This window comes from Scomber scombrus, chromosome 6 (genome assembly GCF_963691925.1).
Source record: "Scomber scombrus chromosome 6, fScoSco1.1, whole genome shotgun sequence".
Classification (NCBI taxonomy): Eukaryota; Metazoa; Chordata; class Actinopteri; order Scombriformes; family Scombridae; genus Scomber; species Scomber scombrus.
In genome coordinates this window covers 3,659,164-3,680,307 of record NC_084975.1, presented here as the reverse complement: position 1 = coordinate 3,680,307, position 21,144 = coordinate 3,659,164, and the positions used below count along the sequence as shown (strand labels likewise).

At 38.8% G+C, this 21,144-nt stretch overlaps 3 protein-coding genes across 4 annotated transcripts in view; 1 reads left to right on the top strand and 2 right to left on the bottom strand.

Annotated features, from left to right (window-relative positions):
• Nucleotides 1-6,468, top strand: part of LOC133981635 (sodium channel protein type 4 subunit alpha B-like) — a gene marked incomplete at its 5' end in the record, with an annotated part of 23,790 nt that extends 17,322 nt beyond the window's left edge. For both annotated transcript variants that reach the window (XM_062420425.1, XM_062420424.1), the window contains 5 exon segments: nucleotides 1-30; nucleotides 582-1,206; nucleotides 1,720-1,864; nucleotides 2,149-2,226; nucleotides 4,504-6,468. The exon segment at nucleotides 1-30 is cut by the window's left edge and continues 241 nt beyond it. In XM_062420425.1, the coding sequence (XP_062276409.1) occupies nucleotides 1-30; nucleotides 582-1,206; nucleotides 1,720-1,864; nucleotides 2,149-2,226; nucleotides 4,504-4,695 (1,070 nt within the window). In that variant the 3' untranslated portion in view covers nucleotides 4,696-6,468.
• A 989-nt stretch (nucleotides 6,469-7,457) lies between these two features.
• Nucleotides 7,458-9,968, bottom strand: LOC133981680 (gamma-crystallin M2-like). Its single transcript, XM_062420498.1, has 3 exons — nucleotides 9,936-9,968; nucleotides 7,844-8,086; nucleotides 7,458-7,736 (listed from the first exon to the last, which is right to left on the bottom strand). The coding sequence occupies exons 1-3, from the start codon at nucleotides 9,966-9,968 to the stop codon at nucleotides 7,458-7,460; spliced, it is 555 nt and encodes a 184-aa protein (XP_062276482.1).
• A 3,638-nt stretch (nucleotides 9,969-13,606) lies between these two features.
• Nucleotides 13,607-18,415, bottom strand: commd9 (COMM domain containing 9). Its single transcript, XM_062421062.1, has 6 exons — nucleotides 18,349-18,415; nucleotides 17,099-17,215; nucleotides 15,984-16,123; nucleotides 15,175-15,209; nucleotides 14,924-15,027; nucleotides 13,607-14,154 (listed from the first exon to the last, which is right to left on the bottom strand). The coding sequence occupies exons 1-6, from the start codon at nucleotides 18,400-18,402 to the stop codon at nucleotides 14,017-14,019; spliced, it is 588 nt and encodes a 195-aa protein (XP_062277046.1). The 5' UTR covers nucleotides 18,403-18,415; the 3' UTR covers nucleotides 13,607-14,016.
• Nucleotides 18,416-21,144: the final 2,729 nt, after the last annotated feature.

Below are 21,144 nucleotides of genomic sequence, written 5' to 3'. Positions count from 1 at the left end.
ACTTTGGGCTCATCCTCCTGTCTATCCCATGTGAGACCAGCGATGTCGTCTTTGATTCATTCAGATACGTTGAAAGAGTAAAATATGTGAAAAGTTTTTATCTCATTTATAATTCTGCCTTCCTCCCTTCCTTCCTTCCTTCCCTCCTTCCCTCGATCCTTCCTTTTTTCCTTTCTTCCTTCGATCCTTCCCTACTTTGTTCCTTCCTTCCTTCCTTCCTTCCTCCCGTATCTCTCTCCTTTCTTTCTTCTTTCCTCCCATCCCTTGATCTTTAATTTTTTCCTTCCTTCCCTCTTTCCTTCCTCCTTTCTTTCTACTTTGCTCCCATTCCTTCCTTCCTTCCTTGTTTTTTCTTTTACTTTCTTTCTTTCTTCTTTCCTTCCTTACTTTGTTCCTTCCTTCCTTCCTTCCCTCAATCCTTCTTGTTTTCCTTTCTTCCTACTTTCCTTCCCTACGTTGGTCCTTCCTTCCTTCGATCCTTCCCTACTTTTTCTTGTCTTCTTTCCTTTCTTCCTTCCTTCGGTCCTTCCTTCGATCCTTCCCCCTTTTCCATCCCTCCTTCATTCTGTCCATCTATCCAGTCATCTTCATCCCGGATCTTTTAGGCCGTTACTTGCCGAACATCTACACGGCGTTGAGCATGATCCGATTGGTCCGTGTCTTTCGTGTCCTCCGTCTCCACCCCAAAGCCGCGGGGATCCGATCGCTGCTCTGGGCTCTTGAGATGTCATTTCCTGCCCTCTTCAACATCGGCATCCTCCTCTTCATCATCATGTTCACCTACGCCGCCGTCGGCATGTCAGCCTTCCCCTATGTCAAGAAAGGGGCCATGATAAACGACCTCGTCAACTTTGAGACATTTCCGAACAGCATTATGACGATGTTTATGATAACCACGATAACCGGATGGGACGGTCTGCTCTATCCCCTCATGTCCACACCTCCAGACTGCGACTGGTACATAGAAAACCCGGGAACGGCGATCAGAGGAGACTGTAGCAACACGTACTTTGGCATCTTCTTCTTAACCTCCTACATCATCATCTGCTTCCTGCTGCTGCTCAGCGTGTTCTTCGTCATCATCCTGGAGATCTTCGACATGTTCGCAGAGGAAGACGAGGAGCCGCTGAGCGACGACGACCTCCAGATGTTTTATGACACCTGGAAGAGGTTCGACCCCGATGCTTCGCAGTGCATCCAGTACAGGTGAGTCCAGACTCCAGTCTTACATTCCTTCCATCCCTCCTTCACTTCCTTCCTTTTCTCCTGTCCTTCCGTCCTCCCTTCTCCCCCTACTGTCTTCATTCCTCCCTTCATCTCTGTCTGATGCTCTCTAATGCTCTCTACTATTCTCTAATGCTCCCTACTATTCTCTAATAATCCCTACTTTTCTCTAATGCTCTCTACTATTCTCTAATGCTCTTTACTGTTCTCTAATGCTCTCTACTGTTTTCTAATGTTCTTTACTGTTCTCTAGGGCTCTATACTGTTCTCTAATGTTCTCTACTGTTCTCTAATGCTCTATACTGTTCTGTAGTGCTCTATACTGTTCTCTAATGCTCTCTACTGTTCTCTAGTGCTCTATACTGTTCTCTAATGCTCTCTACTGTTCTCTAATGCTCTATATTGTTCTCTAGTACTCTATACTGTTCTCTAATGTTCTTTAGTGGTCTCTAATGGACTCTAATGTCCTCTAGTGGTCTCTCCTGGTCTCCACAGTAACCTCTCAGAGTTCTGCGATGCTCTGAAGGACCCTCTGAGGATTCCCAAACCAAACACCATCAAACTGATCCACATGGACCTGCCTCTGCTCCCTGGAGATAAGATCCACTACCTGGACATCCTCCTGGCCCTCAGAGCCCAGGTAACCCCACCTGAGACCATATTCTATTATTTTATATTCTACTCTACTCCATGACTAAATAAAGGTTCACAGTATCAATTAGTTCATATTCACATTTTTCTTTTTCTTTTTTTAATATGCAGCTAATTACCTCACTGTGTAGATTAATAGATGATATCTAGGTCCATTGTTTAGACCCCCCTGAATTTTCATTTTAAGATTTTCGGGGGGGGGGGTTCATGCTATTAATTGGGGAGTCTATATTTCACAAACTGTGTATGACATTATACTTTATATGTGTGCAGGTGTTTGGTGATTCAGGACAGGTGGACGATCTCAAAGCCAACATGGAAAAAAAGTTCAAGGCTGAAAACACATCTGAGGTTCTATTCTATTCTATTATTTTTCATTCTATTCTATTCTATTCTGTTCTATTCTATTCTATTATTTTTCATTCTATTCTATTCTATTCTGTTCTATTCTATTCTATTATATTCTATTCTATTCCATTCTATTCTATTCTGTTATATTCTGTTCTATTCTGTTCTATTCTATTCTATTCTGTTCTGTTCTATTCTGTTCTATTCTATTCTATTTCATTCTATTCTATTCTATTCTATTCTATTCTATTCTATTCTATTCTATTCTGTTCTATTCTATTCTATTTCATTCTATTCTATTCTATTCTATTCTATTCTATTCTATTCTTTTTCATTCTATTCTATTCTATTCTGTTCTATTCTATTCTATTCTATTCTATTTCATTCTATTCTATTCTATTCTATTCCATTCTATTCTATTCTATTATTTTTCATTCTATTCTATTCTATTCTGTTCTATTCTATTCTATTATTTTTCATTCTATTCTATTCTATTCTGTTCTATTCTATTCTATTCCATTCTATTCTATTCCATTCTATTCTGTTCTATTCTGTTCTATTCTATTCTATTCTATTCTATTCTGTTCTATTCTGTTCTATTCTATTCTATTTCATTCTATTCTATTCTATTCTATTCTATTCTATTCTATTCTATTCTTTTTCATTCTATTCTATTCTATTCTGTTCTATTCTATTCTATTCTATTCTATTTCATTCTATTCTATTCTATTCTATTCCATTCTATTCTATTCCATTCTATTCTATTCTATTCTATTCCATTCTATTCTATTCCATTCTATTCTATTCTATTCTGTTCTATTCTGTTCTATTCTATTCTATTCTATTCTATTCTGTTCTATTCTGTTCTATTCTATTCTATTTCATTCTATTCTATTCTATTCTATTCTATTCTTTTTCATTCTATTCTATTCTATTCTATTCTATTCTTTTTCATTCTATTCTATTCTATTCTATTCTATTCCATTCCATTCTATTCTGTTCTATTCTATTTTATTCTATTGTATTCCATTCTGTTCCATTCTGTTCTATTCTATTCTGTTCTGTTCTGTTCTATTCTATTCCATTCTGTTCTATTCTATTCTATTCTGTTCTATTCTATTCTATTCTATTCTATTCTATTCTATTCTATTCTGTTCCATTCTGTTCCATTCTGTTCTATTCTATTCTATTCTATTCTGTTCTATTCTATTCTGTTCTGTTCTGTTCTGTTCTATTCTGTTCTATTCTATTCTGTTCTATTCTGTTCTATTCTATTCTATTCTGTTCTGTTCTGTTCTGTTCTATTCTGTTCTAGTTTGTCTACTAGAGTTTATCTTACACGTCTTTTACACGTAAAGACTCTGTCATGTGATTCTCTGCAGCTCAATTTCACTTTTTGCATTTATGTTGAACATTTTCATATGTAACTCATCAGCGTTGTTGTGTAGTTCTGCTGTCAGGTGTCCATATGAAGACTTAAAATGGTTTTTTTCCCTCGCTGTAGTCCTCCTGTTCATATTGACTATTAAAAGATCGCCTTCAAATGGGCTTTCAATGTAAAGTGATGCAGGACAAAATCCACAGTGTGTCCACACAGTCATTTAACCCTCCTGTTGTCCTCGAGTCAAGGAGGGAAGGAAAGGAAGGAGGGAGGAAGGGAGGACAGGAGGGAGGACGGAAGGAAAGGAGGAAGGACGGGAGGAAACAAGCGAGGGAGGAAAGAAAGGAGGGAGGAAGGAAGGGAGGGAGGAAGGAAGAAGGAAAGAAAGAAGGAAAGAAAGGAGGGAGGAAGAAGGAAAGAAAGGAATGGAGGAAGAAGGAAGGAAAGGAGGGAGGGAGGGAGGGAAGAAGGGAGGAAAGGAAAGAAGGAAGGATGGAGGAAAGAAGGAAGGATGGAAGGTAGGAGGTAGGGAGGGAAGGAGGGAGAAAGGGAGAAAGGAAAAGATGAAGGGAGGAAGGATGGAAGGAAGGAAGGATGGAAAGGAAAGAAGGAAGGATGGAGGAAGGAAGGTAGGGGGGAGGAAAGAAAGAGAAGGAGGGAAGGAGGGAGGAAGGAAGGATAGAAAGAAGGAAGGAAAGAGAGAGGAAGGAAAGAGAGAGAAGGAGGGAGGGAAGAAGGACAGACGGAAGGGAGGAAAGAAGGAACAGTCAAAACAGACGGGGTCAATTTGACCCGGGAGGACGACAGGAAGGTTAAAAGTAGGTGTTAAGCTTCTATTCAGCTTCAGCAGTCTGAGTTAGTCAAATCAAGTGGATGTTATTCATTATTGTGACATGCAGGTGCCGTATGAGCCAATCAGCAGCACCCTGCGCAGGAAAAAGGAAGAGGTGGCGGCAGCGGCCATCCAGAGAGTGTACAGGAAATGGAGGCTGGCGTCCAGAGATGGGACGGAGGGACTAAGTGGTCAGATGAACGGAGGCAGCAAGCAGACGGAGATGGAGCCTGCCAATAACGGCCAGATGAGAACCTGAGGGAGACTCACCTGTCTGTAGCTTCATCGGTCGGACAGATCCATCGATTGACTGATTGATCCAAAACATCTGCTCCAAATGTTTTCTTCATGAGAAAACGTTTCCTCGTTGCATCTTCTAGCAGAGCTCAGTCCGAAGCTCGCTGAGAAAATGTGATCAATCTCAAATTTCACTTCTTATCAGGTTACTAGAAACACTCTCAGACCAGGTGATTCATGCAGTCCAGGTAGTCCAGAGTCTGACTGACAGTTTAAACTCTTCTGATAAACATTCTTCCTGAAATATCCACAGATACGTATAATGGCATATATGTCAGAATAGAGCGGAAGCCAACCATGTTTCAAGTATTTCATGTAATCTGTGGCAATAGCTGACTTTTATTCCCTGACTTAAAGCAAATCTTCCTCTATGGAGAAGCTTCATGTGGAGATGGAGTAGATAGTCGCGTGCTGATCGGGCACACACAAATACAAATATGAACACCAACACACATTTAAACTCCGTCAACAAGTAAAAACTCTCTGACAACGACGACACTGATGACAGTTACGAGCAATGCTTAATAGCATGTGTAACGTTTCAATGTTCACCATGTTCAACGTGTTGTACAGCTGAGACAGACAGGCATTTCATTAGCTTTGCAGGACTAGAAGATGGCAAAAATCCAAGTTATTACAGTTCATTCTGGGTTCATCCTAGGTCCCTGGTTCAAGTCTGGTAAAGGACTTCTTTATTGCATGTCATACCTCATAATTTCTCTCTCTCCACTTGTTTCTTGTTGGCCTCTCTGCCACTGACTCTCCAACAAAGGCAAAACGACCAAAAAATAATGTAAAAAGATAGATAAGTAATATTTTTTTTAAAAAAGAATTTCATGGCAAACAAATCAGAGCTGATAAATCCACAATATAAAATAATTTCAAAGACAATCAGATCAAACTGGGACATGCTTGACATCTTTGACACCCAAATAAATCAAAAAAATTGGTGCTCATAATACGATATTTTGTTCTCAAAGCAGCGTTTTTCTCACAATACCTTTTTTTAATCCAAATATTTTGTGGTTCTTCTCCAAATATTATAATTTAATCTCAAAATGTTACATCTTTATCCTCTCTGAATAAATATTACGACTTTATTGTCAAAATCTGAAGCAATTTTTTCCCTCTGACAATACCACTCAAACGTTCTTGTCATTTTATTAGTTATAATTTGATTTAAGCATCAGTGTCAAATAATCCACTAAGTGTTTATAACCACTAAAAATACTAAACTTTATAAATATCTATTGGTTCCAGTCAACTAACCAGTTCATCGTGATTAAGTGTGAGTAATTTTCAGTAATTTTAGTATGAAACAGTGTATGAGTTTACATATACTTAAAGTAAATCCATCTATTAACATGAGACTGCATCCTTCAGTCAGACTGGAAATATGTTAGGTATGTCCTACACTAACCTTTAACATGTCAAATTGATTGCTTGACTATTAACATCCTGCAATACTGTCAATATAAAACATGTATTTTAACCAAAACCTTCCTTAGGGTACAAAAGATATGATATAAACCTTTACAGTATTACAGTTTACTCTTTTTTTGTTACTGATAAACGTGCAGATTTGTTGTTTTACACTAACTTCTTAGCAGCTACAAGTTCAGACAAAAGCAGTAAAACTGTTTTTTTTTTCACATTCAAGCACATGCAGAGAAAATGTGGAGCTGTAATACTTTGCTGTATTCCCTTTATTTTGAAATAAATAAATTTCTATAGATTTCATGATGCTTGGCTCTTTATTCTAACTGCTGAATGTCTCTAATAATCATTATAATAACCCCCCACCTCCACCCCGTCTCTCTCTTGGTGGCCTGTGGTTGCGTCTTTGCAGCGCTGTGAGCAGCACCTGGTGGGAGGATGAAAGTTCGGATCAGTGTGAGTGGAACATGGAGACCGGAAGAGTATCTCTGTAGTCTCTCAGTCAAGGATTTCTCTCTGAACTTGATCTCTTGTTTCTGCTGTTTGTTTGACCTTATACTTCATTCTGCTTAACTTTGACCCATCATCCTCATTCGTACACACGTGTCTGTGCCACCTAGTGGTCGCAAAAGCACATTACAGTTTAAAAATCAGTGTGAAAATGAGATGGCAGGCAAAATTGTGTTTATTTATGCTTAATAAAGTTTGTAGTTTGATACCAATTTGACTAATTTTAGCGAAAACAACAAGCTACAACACTGCTAATCAAGAAGTACTCATTTGAGGACATTGGGACTTTATTATCATTGGTGTAAATGTAAGGAAATAGTTTTATACACTGGTGAATTAATTGTGTTATACAGTAAAATAAACCCATTGTCCCCCATATGAGGACATTATTTCAGGTCCTACTACTCCCAAATATCTAGGAGACATTTAAAATGCATACCAAATAAAAGCTTGGGTCTCAGGAGGTTAAAACTATCAATAAGTGTGCCTTTTTTTGTGACATGCGTGGTCTTAGCAATGATAGCAGCATGTTTCTATGGATGGTAATCTGTCCACCAACATTGATTGAAATATCTCAACACCTATTTGACAGATTTCTGTGAAATTTGCTTCACGCATTGATGTCCCTCTCAGAATGATGTTTAAAAACTTTGATTCTCTTTTGTCCAATACTTTGGCTTTATAACCAAATACCTGCAAAACAATATCCAACAGAACACACAGTCAATTTTAACACAAAAAGCACTTTATTGGTATTTCAGTGTTTCCAGGGTGACTCTAATAATAAGAGTCCATGATGCGCTTCATGCTCATGAACCTCATGTTGCCCATGCCCATGTTCATGAAGTTCCTGTACTCTCCGGGCCTCATGTACATCATCCTGCCTCTGTACTGGGGCTGCTCGTACATCAGCCAGTGTCCCTCCATCACGTTGCAGGACATGCAGCTGGACATGCTGTAACGGCTCATGATGTCGTCGCAGTCCTCGGTCAGCTCGTTCATCTGGCCCTCGTAGTTCTCCCTCTCGTAGATCTTCATCCTGTAAGATCCACGGTGCTGCAACACATGGAGCCACTCGTCAATAATCAATCATCATTCAGTTTCAGCAGAACAGGTAAATAGATCTCTGGAGTGAATTTAAGTGGTGGTACTGGGGGGTTTACCATGGGGATCATGCGGCAGGACTTGATGCAGTCGCTCATGCCCATCATGTTCATGTAGTCAGCGTACTCGCCCCTCCTCAGGAAGTACTGGTTTCCCTGGAAGTTGGTGCGGTTGTACACCATGAAGCAGCCCCTCTCCACCTTGCAGGAGTGGCACCTGCTCAGGTAGGAGGACATGTCAGCGCAGTCGCTGCTGCACTCATAGGAACGACCCTGGAAGTTCCTGTCCTCGTAGAAGATGATCTGAGACAGAGAGAAAAGAGTCAGTTGTAAAATAAGTGATACTTGGTTCACTATGTGGATGCAGAATCAGATCTGATCCATTAAAACATATAGTAGCTTGATAGCAGATTGGAGAGGCCCAAGCAGGTTGTATTTTGGTTTAAATGCTGAAAATAGACATCTCAGAACCACGTCTGGTTCTGGCACATCGTCAATCCTATGCTGCTTTGGTGATTTTATCAACAAGAGCAATAACAGATGAATGCATGAAATATAAAAAAGTTATTTCAATTCAACACCAGCCAAAATTGGTGCTGAAGGATGAACCCCTGAGTAACTAGACCACAGGGTGCTGCAAGTCAATATTCAATATCAATCTTCATATTCATCCAATATGTGTTTTAGTAACTTAATTCTTCATTTTCACCCACAGAAAGAACAAAGAAGCTGATGTTGATGTTTGGCAGTTTGGTGTTTTTAGTATTTAAAAAATGTTTTTGACTGAGAGTTAATGATGAATCTCTGTTGTATTCACAGATGTGAAACTTAACAGGTGATATCTGCAGGTTTTAATGCATTTTTACAACACATTTTAGGATTTTGATCCATGTTTTCTTGCTTTTGCCTTTTATTTAGTACAATATGTATGTTCTCTTTATATACTTTGCTGTGGATTGATCACTCTGAACTCTATTATATATATATTTTATTTTAATTTCAAATGCACATTATATTTAATCCCTATATTCAGCTGCAGTAGCGGCAGTCAGCCTGCAGATGGCACTGTTCGGTCTGAATCATTATCAGAAAAACGGTTCAGTTACCAATAAATACTCAGTTGTAGCAGGAACTATTGAATATGTTATGACTTCAACCAAACAGTGATATTAAACAGTAAATATAATGTATTTTTAAAGTTTTACAAAACATTTATGGGTTAATTCAAGTCTCACAGTCTGACAGGTTAGCCAGTAAAACCCAGTAGTTGCTTTTTTTTTTTTTTTTTTAAATAAAATGGTTTACAATAATGTTTTTCTCCCTAAAAGCTTATAAATCAAACTGTATTTTATGAGTAATTTCTCTCTCATTTAAATTGTTTTTTAAGTCGTCAGCATTGAATTGAAAAGTTTCGTCTATGCTGCTCTACAGACTCATTTTAACTTTTTATCTATTTATATATTTTACATGATTCTAATAGAAATTGTATTCATTATTTAGTAATGGTTTTTCTGTTGTTGCTTTCCTGGTTTAATAAATTTCAAGCTTTAAATTCACGATTCTCGTTTACTGGAAATGTTATTCTTCATATATGTTGAATTATTATTATCATTATTATCATTATTATTTAATAGTAATAGTATTAATAGTAGTAGTAGTAGTAACAGTAGTAATAGTAATATATTTTCCTATTTTATCAGACAACAGTTTCAGGAAATTATTTCCAGTTTGAGGCAACTTTGTGATTAAAAAATGTACTTTAAAATATATATATTTTCAAAATTTTGGCCTATAATTGAAGCATCATCTGAAATATTTACACTTATATCATTGCTGTCTGGTAAACAAGTACCTCGATAGCTTCAAGCAAACTGAACAGAAAAATCACTGACATGTTTTCATCTCTCAGAGTGTAAAAACCTGACCCTGTTGAGCTGATTGATCATATAAACATGATGTGATACTGTACTAATCAATACCTTAGCAGTGTGATCAGGTGAGTATCAGCATCAATAATGAGCAATCTCGCCATTTGACCTGAAAACTTGCATTTCCCAGCTGACCTCACTCTATTTTTGTTTTGTTTTTCCTCCATTCTTTTTTCTTTTTAAAATAAATAAAATGTAGATAAGTGATACATCCCGGGACTTACCTTGCCCATCATGTTCATCTCAGTGGTTGACATGCTTACGTGTTGTTTGATGCTTCATACCTGTCTGAGCTCCCAGCTTTTATACACCTGAGTATCGAGCTCCTTTATGCTTAGGAGCGCTGAGTCAGCAGAGACACACAAAGCCTCTTTGAAAGGGGTTGACAATGACTGTGATGGAGCACCCGGTAGTTGAATGGTTACTGTACATGTCGCATAACTGCAACATCTCTGGTTCGAATATGACAAGAGACTTTTGTTGCATGTCATAGTCGCCGCTATCCCCTTGTTTCGTGTGGGCCTCTTCACCAATGACCATTCAATAAAAGGCAAAAAAATGTCAAAACACAATGACTGTGTGGGGCCTCCAGCATTAGCTGCACTTTGTTAACCCATTTAACCCTCACTGGCAAAATGTTTCATCTAGTTTGTCTTGAAGGTTGACTTTTCTGGTCTAAATAAACAGATTTCATTTAAGTTTATGTAGGTTGCACTTTTGAGGATATTACATAGACTTCCTGGAGAATTATTTACCCGAACCATCACCACCACATACCTAATCCTAATCTTAACCTAACCCTAAACTAACCTTAACTTTAAACCAAGTTTTCACCCTTAAATTATGATTTACGTTAGCTTGGACTTGTTTTTTGTCCCTATAAGGGAGGTGAGTCCCCAAAACATGATTTAACCCTGTATCGCCAAGTGTATCATATTTGATACATGAGTTTTAGAGACCTTTAAATCATCAGTGTGATCATATTTCATTCCTAAAAAACGTGATGTATACAATCAGATACATGTAGTGCACAGATAAACCAATGCAATGTTGAATTACTAAATATTTTGTAGCTTATTTTATGGTAAATTCATGTTGTAAATGTGTTTATCAAATTAGATACAGCAGGTATAGAAGTCATTTATCTGTAAATCTGTCAATTTTCATTTTATTTCATTTCATGCATTATTTATTATTATCATGAATAAAAAAGTTTAAAAGGTCTTATGAGCTTTATGCAGGACCTTAAAAAAGTTGTATTCAATGTGTGTTCATGTGTTTAAAAAAATCATGCTATGAAAAATAAATTGCAAAAAATTCTCAGTGTATCAAATATGATACAAAACAAAACTCATAAATGCAAAGTGTTATTTAGTTAATCTTTTTTAATTACTTGTCAGAAGGTCCAATAAACTCTATAATAAACTGGTTTACATCCCCAAAACATGAGGAATATCTGGACTAAACACACACACACACACACACACACACACACACACACACACACACACACACACACACACACACACACACACACACACACACACACACACACACACACACACACACACACACTGTACTTTATACATCCACTCATACTTCACTATCTTGTAGTAATTGTATATTATAACCATGACTTTATCTGTAAGATCAGGAGTTTCGGCCATAAACATTTTAGAGTTTAACCTTCGTGTCGTCCTCCCGGGTCAAATTGACCCCGTCTGTTTTGACTGTTCCTTTTTGCCTCCCTTCCTTCCTTCCCGTCTGTCCTTCCTCCTCCCTCCTTCTCTCTTTCTTTCCTTCCTCTCTCTCCCTTCCTTCTTTCCTTCCTCCATCCCCCTTTCTTCCTACCTTCCTTCTTTTTCTCTGTCCTTCTTTCCTTCCTTCCTCCCTTCCTCTTTTCCTTTCTCCCTCCCTCCCTCCCTCCTTCCTTCCTTCTTTCCTCCCTCCTTCCTTCCTTCTTTCCTCAGTCCTTCATTCCTTCCTCCCTTCCTTCTTTCCTTTCCTTTCCTTTCCTTTCCTCCCTTCCTTCCTTCTTTCCTCCATCCTTCCTTCCTCCCTCCCTTCCATCCTTCCATCTTTCCTTCCTTCCTTCCATCTTTCCTTCCTTCCTTGAATCAAGGACAACAGGAGGGTTAAGTGTGACAGAGGACGCTCTGTTTTAAAACATAGAGGTGAAATCAGAAATATCATCTGAACTTTATTTAGTTTCATCAGGTTAAAAGCACATTAGCGGTTGTGTCTTAATTGATTTATCTATTAAGCCTCCTGTTGTCCTCGAGTCAATGAAGGAAGGGAGGAAGGAAGGTGGAAGGGAGGAAGGAAGGAAGGAAAGGAGGAAGGAAGAGGAGGAAGAAGGAAGGAAAGGAGGGAGGGAGGAAGGAAGGAAGGAAGGGAGGATGGAAGAATGACGGAAAGGAGGGAGGAAGGAAGGAGGGAAGGAAGGAAGGAAAGGAGGGAGGAAGGAAGAAAGGAAGGAAGGTAGGAGGGAGGGAGGAAAGAAGGAAGGAGGGAGGGAGGGAAAAAGGAAAAGAGGAAGGGAGGAAGGAAGGAAAGAAGGACAGAGGAAAGAAGGAAGGGAGGAAGGTAGGGGGAGGAAAGAAAGAGAGAAGGAGGGAGGGAGGAAGGGAGGAAGGAAAGGAAGGAGGGAAGGAAAGAAGGAGGGAGGGAGGGAGGAAGGAAAGGAAGGGAGGAAGGAATGAGGGAGGGAAAAAAGGAGGGAGGGAGGAAGGAAAGGAAGGAGGGAAGGAAAGAAGGCGGAGGGAGGAAGAAAGGGGGATGGGGGAAGGAAAGAAGGAAGGGAGGAAAGAGAGAGGAAGGAAAGAAAGAGAGAAGGAGGGAGGGAGGAAGGACAGACGGAAGGAAGGAAGGAAGGAAAGAAGGAACAGTCAAAACAGACGGGGTCAGACGGGGGACACGAAGGTTAAGCCTTCCAAATCAGTTTGGAGGCGTCAGTAATGGTCAGGTGACCTTCTTCACTGCACCCTGTCTGATAATCTGAGTCTTTCTGGGATGATTCTCGTAAAGGCAAAGATGAGACGAATCAGGATTTCTTTCTTAATCCATATTTAATGAATTACGAGCTCGGAGAAATCGCTTACATGCATGAGACAATTCTGACCAGAAAGCAAGACACTTAAACCCTCACTGGTGGGTCAGCTGTATGATCGGGTTAGGGTCAGTTGGGGCCTTTCCAACTAAATGTGTCCTATGTATGTAATTCTGATGACAGACGTACTGGACCGTCTGGCTCGTAGCCTGAGATACTTGACCATATATAGAAACACATATTAACATACTAACAAACCTCTGAATAAGTACTGAGTCAGGGTGGTTGCTATTTGCTCCTTAGCGCTATGGATGAGCTGATGTAGGTCTCTAGACCTGGTAATGTGTTCTTACTGATTTTGTCTTCCTATCTTCCTTCTTTTCTTTCTTCCTCCCTATCTTCCTTCCTTCTTTCCTCCCTATCTTCCTTTCTTCCTCTTGTCTTTCCTTCCTTCCGTCCATCTTTCCTTCCTTCTTTTTTCCTTCATCCCTTTCTTCCTTGTCTTTACATCCGTCCTTCCATTTTTCCTTTTATTTCTTCCTTCCCTCCTGTCCTTCCTCCCTTTCTTCATTCTGCCTTCCGTTTTCCCATCCTTCCTTCCATCTTTCCTTCCTCCCTTTTTTCTGTCTTTCCATCTGTCCTTCCTTCCTTTCTTCCCTCCCTCCTTCCTTCCTCACTTTCCTCCATTTTTCCATTCCTTTCTTCTTTTCCTTCCTTCCTTCCTTCCTTCCTTCCTTCCTTCCTTCCACATAACATGATTGTTATAATTGTATAAATGACTTTATTTTCACACTGGTCCAGTTACATGTTGAGACTTCAGTGTATTTTTTCTTATCAATCATTCAACTTACAAAATGTTAATATATTGACAAAAGTTTATCTCAAGTTGTTGGTTTCTTCTGTTATCTGATGATCAACAGCCAAAAAATATAATAAAAAAAGAAAAACAACAAAGATTTGCAATGTGTGTTTTTTGCAGTTTTCATACATTTTATATTTTAACTTGAAGACAGACTCAAAGGTTACATCGTTTATTAAAAATTGCACTTGATTATTTTTCGGTCAGGTTACAAGCTAAGTTAAATGAGGAAAACACAAAATAATGAACATGTTGGTCCAACGTGAAGATTTAAGCTGTTTTTTTAGTCCACAAACACATCTGTCTGTAAAATAAGAGTCCTTTAACAGAGCTGTGATGTCATCATATGAACAAGCCAATCAGCTGTCTCGGTGGCGGTGGTGGTGATTTAGAGTCCTTATTTCCCAGCGACCACAGACAGCTGGTCACGGATGCGTCCCAGTCCGTCCAGTATGGTGTCTAGAGACTCCCTGCCCAGCTCCACCGTCACCGCGGAAACCGACTCGCTGCCCGCCGACGGACACGGATCCTCCATCTGCAGACACACACATCAATAAATAACATCGTAGAAATATATAAAAATATATAAACTGGACTTAAAAGCTACTATTAACCCTCCTGTTGTTCTCAAGTCAAGGAAGGAAAGAAAGGAGGGAGGAAGGAAAGGAGGGAGGAAGGAAGGAAAGGAAAGAGGGAGGGAGGAAGTAAGGAAGGAAGAAGGAAGGAAAGGAGGGAGGAAGGAAAGAAGGGAGGAAGGGAAGAAAGGAAGGAAGGTAGGAGGGAAGGCGGGAGAAAGGAAAAGAGGAAGGGAGTAAGGAAGGAAAGAAGGACAGAGGAAAGAAGGAAGGTAATGGGGAGGAAAGAAAGAGAGAAGGATGGAGGGAGGAATGAAGGGAGGAAGGAAGGAAGGAAGGAAGGAAAGAAGGAGGGAGGGAGGGAGGAAGGACAGAAGGAAGAAAGGGGGATGGAGGAAGGAGAGAAGGAAGCTCTGTTTTTACTCTCTACCAACTCCTGAGGGAAATATCTGGAGCTCTTTAAGCTGCTAAATGCTCCACTATGTTCACCAGCTAGTCTACAGATAACTGTGTCTGTTTGAGCAGGTAGAGTACAGTGACTTTTATTCTGAAAACAATGCTATGAGAGCTCTGAGAGTGAACCAAAGCAGTAAAGTTGCAGCCAGACAGCTAAACAATGAGCTGAAACTCAACTATAAAGCTCCGTAAAGCCGAGAGGAAGCTGCAGAGTCTCTGATAATTCTCTGTAGGTTCTTCAGGAAGTTCTGCTTTCATACACTTCGTACCAACCTTAAACTGAACCATGCAGGTCGGGACGGACATCCGACTGACCGAGTCTGAGCCCGTCACCATGTCGACTCTCCAGTCCAACTCCTTCAGCTGGGGGAGAGAGACTACACACACACACACACACACACACACACACACACACACACACACACACACACACACACACACACACACACACACACACACACAGTTTAGGATCTAACACACACATCAGTACATGAAGATAAAGTATAATTATGGATTATACTCACTATGATCACTGACAGCTTCTGTTTTCCACGTCGGACTGAAAAACATCAGAGGAAGACGTGTGATGTCATTGCAACCTGCACTTTTTTCTAAGGGGCATCGTTGACAGAGTTTGATCGTTCAGTTGTGGCCTTTCCAACTAAATTTGAATAAGTACCGAGTCAGAGTGGTTACTACTTGCTTCTTAGCGATATGGATGAGCTACTGTAGGTCTCTAGACTGGGTAATGTGTTCTTACTGATTTTGTCTTATCTTCTTTCTTTTCTTTCTTCCTCCCTATCTTCCTTCCTTCCTCTTGTCTCTCCTTCCTTCTCCCACCCTTTCTTCCTTCCTCCTTTCCTTTTCTTTTTTCCTTCCTCCCTTTCTTCTTTCTGTCTTTACATCCGTCCTTCCTGTCTTCCCTCCCTCCTTCCTTCCACCATTTCTTCCATTTTTCATTTGTTCCTTCCTTTTATTTCTTCCTTCCCTCTTTTCTTCCCATGTCATTACAACCTGCACTTACATCATATATTAAAGTCGACCAATATGAAGAAGAATGTGTGAAGCTCTTGATCCATTTCTGCAAGATTTTCTGCATTGCATCGCTGTCACGTGATTGGCTGATTGGATAATTGCACAAATAAGCAGATGTATTTTGTGTATTTTGTGTATTTTGCTGCACTTTGTAAGTTGGACTTTATTTACATTCTTATTTTTCCTTCTTTAAATCCAAACATGAGCACAGAGATGTTTTTTCTTCTGTAATAAAGAGATGTGTGATGTTTGGTTTGGTTTGGCAGTGAGATGAAGCAGCAGGTGTTTAGGAGCTCACCTGTTCTCCAGCAGGATCTTGGTGATCAGGTTCTTCAGACTGGAGTGGAAAGACTCGGGGAAGAGGAGGAGGATCTGCTCCGGAGAGCTGAGGTTGTGGAAGAGGACGTGATGGGACAGAATGTGGAGAGACTGGACGAGCTGGAGAAAAGACGACAAATCTGAATCTGAAATAAACGCTAATGATTACATTAAATACAACCAGCAGAAACCTTCATTCTCAGAGCTGCTCACTGACATCTGCATTTATCACAGAAAATCTCCATTTTATGACACAATTCAAGTGTATAAGTGAATCTCAATTAAAAGACAATTAATCTGCAAATATTTTGATAATTGATTTAAATTCTTCGTTTTTCAAGCATACAAAAAACTAATTTGTTCTCAAATGTGATGTTGTGTCTGTTTTTCTTTGTCATAAGTGATTGTAAATAAAATAGAGTTGCAACAATTAATTGACAAGTATTTTGACAATCGATTAATCATTTTAGGTCATTTTTTAAAAAGAGGAAAACTTCCAAATTCTCTGATTCTAGCTTCTTAAATGTGAATATTTTCTGGTTCCTTTAGTCTATGAAGGTAAGGTGAATATCTTCGGGCTTTGGGTAACAGTGATCTATATGTTTCATCATTTTATGGCCCAAACAACAGATTGATTAAATAAGAAAATAATCGACATTGAAATAATAATGAAAACAATAAAATTAAAATAATAAAAATTAGCTGAAGCCCTGAAATTGAATATCTGAAAGTTTTATGCATCTCTGAGCTCTGAGAAATTGTGAATGTCTTTGTTTCACTATTTATTTTAAACATTTCATTATTACATTTCCACTTCAGATCAGCTTACACAACAATAACAAGCAATAAAATTAAGAATATATACAGTTTGTAGATAATAATATATAGATAAAAATAACTTAAAAACCTAGAAAAATGTATCTACATCAAACCAACGCTCTTTCAAACACTATAAACATTTAATTTCATTTAAAAGAAGCAATTAACTAAGGTGTGTGTGTGTGTGTGTTGTGTGTGTGTGTGTGTGTGTGTGTGTGTGTGTGTGTGTGTGTGTGTGTGTGTGTGTGTGTGTGTGTGTGTGTATGTGTGTGTTACCTGTGCAGCCTGAGCCGGAGCGATGCTGAGCGTAGCCGCTGTGGTTTCTGTCAGCCGGCGGCTCGGACCTCTGTGACTCTGAACACAAACGTCTCTCACGACTTCTTTTGACGGAGCCTGAAGAGATTAAATCAATAAAAACATCAGCACACAAAAATGTTAAGTTTAATTTAATGAAAACAAGAAAATATTCTCATTGGAGAAGCTGCTGCCGGAGATTTTTTTTAGTATTTTTGCTTTAAATAAACGACTTAAACAAGCAATCAAGCATCAATTAATGAATTTTCTGCCAACTAATCAATCAATCAATCATTAATACTCCTTGTTCATTTCAGCTTAAAATTAGAGCTGCAACCATTAATTGATTAGCCAACTATTTGAATAATTTATCGTTTTGTTTTTTTAAAGAGAAAAATGTGCAAATTCTCTGATTCCAGCTTCTCAAATAAATGTGAATTTTCTGGTTACTTTAATCCTCTGTGACAATCAGCTGAAGGTGTTTTGGGTTGATCGACTAATCAAGAATCAAATTGACGTGTATTTGTTTATTAAGTCATTATATTGTGCAGCATTTATGAAGGCTAACTTATATTAAAATAAGGCTGGGCAATATATCTATATTATGTTTATGAGAGTGGATATCGTAATATAGCATAAGTGTGTCTTTTCCTGCTTTTAAAGGAAGCATTACAGTAAAATGATGTAATTTACTGAACTTACCAGACTGTTCTAGCTGTTCTGTTGTTTACCTTTTACCCACTTCGTCATTATATCCAAATTACTGATTATTATTTAACAAAAATCTCATTGCATTAATATTCTGTGACTTATGTGTACATTTGTTTATCATGGTTTTGTTGACATTTCTTTTCCTTGTCTGCCTTTGATTGATTACTGAGGTGATTAAAACCAGAGGAAGTTTACATTATTTTCAGCCTTATATTAAAATAATGAATATTTGCTCTATTTCTTTAAGGAAAATTAACGACACTTCACAACAAGTTAAACACACATCAGTCTACAACTATGGTAAACTTTAATAACACTTGAAATAAAGTAAAAGTGTCTTTTATCAGAGTTTATTTATACATCCTGTTATAATGCAGCTGTAGTGAACGCTGTTAGCTGTTAGCCTTTAGCTCTTAGAAGGCTATTGTGAACTCTTATAAACATTCAGACAACAAACCAATAAACTGTTAAAGTTTAACAGCTTAACTTTTAAGAAAAACATTGATATTATAAAGATTTACCTTCAGAAGAAGCTGCAAATGTTCAAAATGTTCGCTGGAGACAGAAGCAGCCATGTTGACATGTGACGTTCGGCGATGGTCACATGACAGAACGGTGACGCTGGTGCTCATGGGAAATGTAGTCCACCAGATAAAAACATGCTTTTAAAAACAAAGTAAACTAGTGAATGTAGTATGCAGTATTACAGTAAAAGTACTGCGGTATTATGAGCGATGTAGTATGCAGTATTACAGTAAAAGTACTGCAGTATTATGAGTGATGTAGTATGCAGTATTACAGTAAAAGTACTGCAGTATTATGAGCGATGTAGTATGCAGTATTACAGTAAAAGTAGTGGTTTGGTCCTCTGACTGATATATTATTATTATGACATCATTAGATTATTAATAGTGAAGCATCAGTGTTAGAGCAGCATGTTACTGTTGTAGCTGCTGGAGGTGGAGCTAGTTTACACTACTTTATATACAGTTAGCTAGTTTAGTCCAGTGGTTCCCAACCTAGGGGTGGGGCCCCTCCAAAGGGTCAGCAGATAAATGTGAGGGGTGGTGAGATGATTAATGGGAGAGGAAAGAAGAAAAAACTTCGGATACAGAAATGTATTTTCAGTTTTTGGACTTTTTCTCTAATCTTTGATTTTAGCTTAAATATTGGATCATTTGAACATTTATTGAAATGAAAGCATGTGAGAAGTTTAGAGGGAAAAATCACTATTTGGTGGAGCTGTTAACAACTCATAGACATCTGAAATGTGAGCCGACTACACACTGCTTTTTGGTTTCATATTTAACAATGTGTTGTATTTTAAAAGCTTGTTATATTATCCATTGTGTCAAATCTTCATCTGAAATGTAACTAAAGCTGTCAGATAAATGTAGTGGAGTAGAAATTACAATATTTCACTCTGACATGTAGTGGAGTGGAAGTATAAAGTAGTATCAGATGTAGCTATAGTTGTAAAATTGTCACTTTCACCAATAAAGGATGACATAATAGTCTTGTCATCAATTTCACGTATAACCACTCCCTCTGTGATCTTGTATGTGAATTTACATGGTTGTGTGAAGACGTGTGCAGATTTTACAGCAAATAAACACATTTTCAGGTAAGAACCAAGTCGATTTTGATTAATTCTGATACTGTTTAAGTTTGAATTATGTAATTTGTTTTGAATTAGAGAGCAGGTTCTTATGTAGAATGTGAGGCATTTAATCGATGCTTATTTCAAATCACCATGGTGCTACAGCGAGTTAAACAATCTGACAGGGGGTGGAGATGGTTGTAACACCTTTTAAGAAAGTGTTACAACCATCCCCTTAATCACAAGTCACATATTTTTCTCTATCCTACTGTATGTGGCCTGTGACACTGAGCAGATACTGCAGGACATTTTCAAAACATCAGAGAACAAAGTTCAAGAAAGTTGACAGCGTGTACAGGACAATAATTACCTCAGCCATAATTCATTCTTATAGTGTTGCTGCCTGTCACAGCAGTCGTAAAGTCTTCAACTGCACAGCAAGAGGAAGCGTTGACTGGTTCCTTCATTGAGGCAGCGGACTTGTACTATGGACTCACGCCACAAAAGGTAGGCTTACTCTAGATTAGTGTTTCCTCAGTAGGAATTGGTTACTACTGTCTGTATCATCTCCACTGCAACACTGACACAGATACACACACTCCATTTAATGTTTTCTATCTTATTATAGACAAACATTGTATGCATGCTTGTTGTCTTCCTGAAATATTATGTGGATTATGATGAGGGCTGGGTATCAGTACCTTTAAAGTCCGTGTAAAGTGAAAATAAATATGTGTTCTGAGTTTGACATACCACAGAAAAGTGTGTTGTTAACCACCCTGCCAAATTTGAATGATTAAAAAAATCGGCAAATATATGAAATTAGGCTTCAAAGTTATGTAAAAGTCTGCCTACTTCTCTGCTCCCAAACGCTGTGGGAGTGGCCGCCGAGTTCCCTGAAACCCCGCCCCCTACCAAGTGTCACATGTCAATCAAAGTCTCCACCTCTACCAGAAACATGGACGCTAGGTCTGAGAGCTTTCGGCTGCTAACTCAGCTGCTAGCTCGGTGGCTAACTCGGCGGCTAACTCAGCGGCTAACTCGGCGGCTAGCTCGGCGGCTAACTCAGCTGCTAGCTCGGCGGCTAACTCAGCTGCTAGCTCCGCGGCTAACTCGGCGGCTAGCTCGACTGCTAGCTCCACGGCTAACTCGGCGGCTAACTCAGCTTACTGGCTACCTGTAGACTGTAGTAGTAGTAGTGTGCGCTGAATGTATTTATACCTCTACAGCAGCAGGGGCGGGTTTATGCTCCGGTGTGTAACCGTGCTATTGGTTAACGCGGCAGTGATTTTCAGACCCGCCCATTAAATCCAGACACAGAAATCTTGAAACACAGTTTTTGAAGCCTAGCTCCACAATTCAAATCTAAATGGTTGAAATGCTTTTTACACCTTTTTTAGAAATACATAATAAATCAGATTTCTACAGAGAGGACTCTAAGATAGTTAATGAACCCTGAGGGGAAGATTATATATTAATGACAGAACTATCCAAAGTACAGGGTTTCCATAAAGTCTCTTTACAATTTAACACATTTATTACAAAAGCAAATGAAAAGACAAATCTGTGGAAATGTAATCATTTAATAAACCTCTATATGGGAAACATTAGCTGCACGAAGCATCAAGACGGTACTCGATTTCTCACCATGTTCGCTGTAGCAGAGCCTACTTTCCTTCCATCCTTCCTTCCTTCCTTCCTTCCTTCCCTCCATCTT

Excerpts from the sequence above, each read along its gene's own strand:
- LOC133981680 (XM_062420498.1), bottom strand. The coding sequence starts at position 9,968 with ATGTCAACCACTGAGATGAACATGATGGGCAAG. Across the intron at positions 8,087-9,935 it reads AGATGAACATGATGGGCAAG|ATCATCTTCTACGAGGACAG; the intron begins GTAAGTCCCGGG and ends TCTCTGTCTCAG. Across the intron at positions 7,737-7,843 it reads CCTGCCGCATGATCCCCATG|CACCGTGGATCTTACAGGAT; the intron begins GTAAACCCCCCA and ends CATGTGTTGCAG.
- commd9 (XM_062421062.1), bottom strand. The coding sequence starts at position 18,402 with ATGGCTGCTTCTGTCTCCAGCGAACATTTTGAACATTTGCAGCTTCTT. Across the intron at positions 17,216-18,348 it reads ATTTGCAGCTTCTTCTGAAG|GCTCCGTCAAAAGAAGTCGT; the intron begins GTAAATCTTTAT and ends TAATCTCTTCAG. Across the intron at positions 16,124-17,098 it reads CTCCGGCTCAGGCTGCACAG|CTCGTCCAGTCTCTCCACAT; the intron begins GTAACACACACA and ends TCTTTTCTCCAG.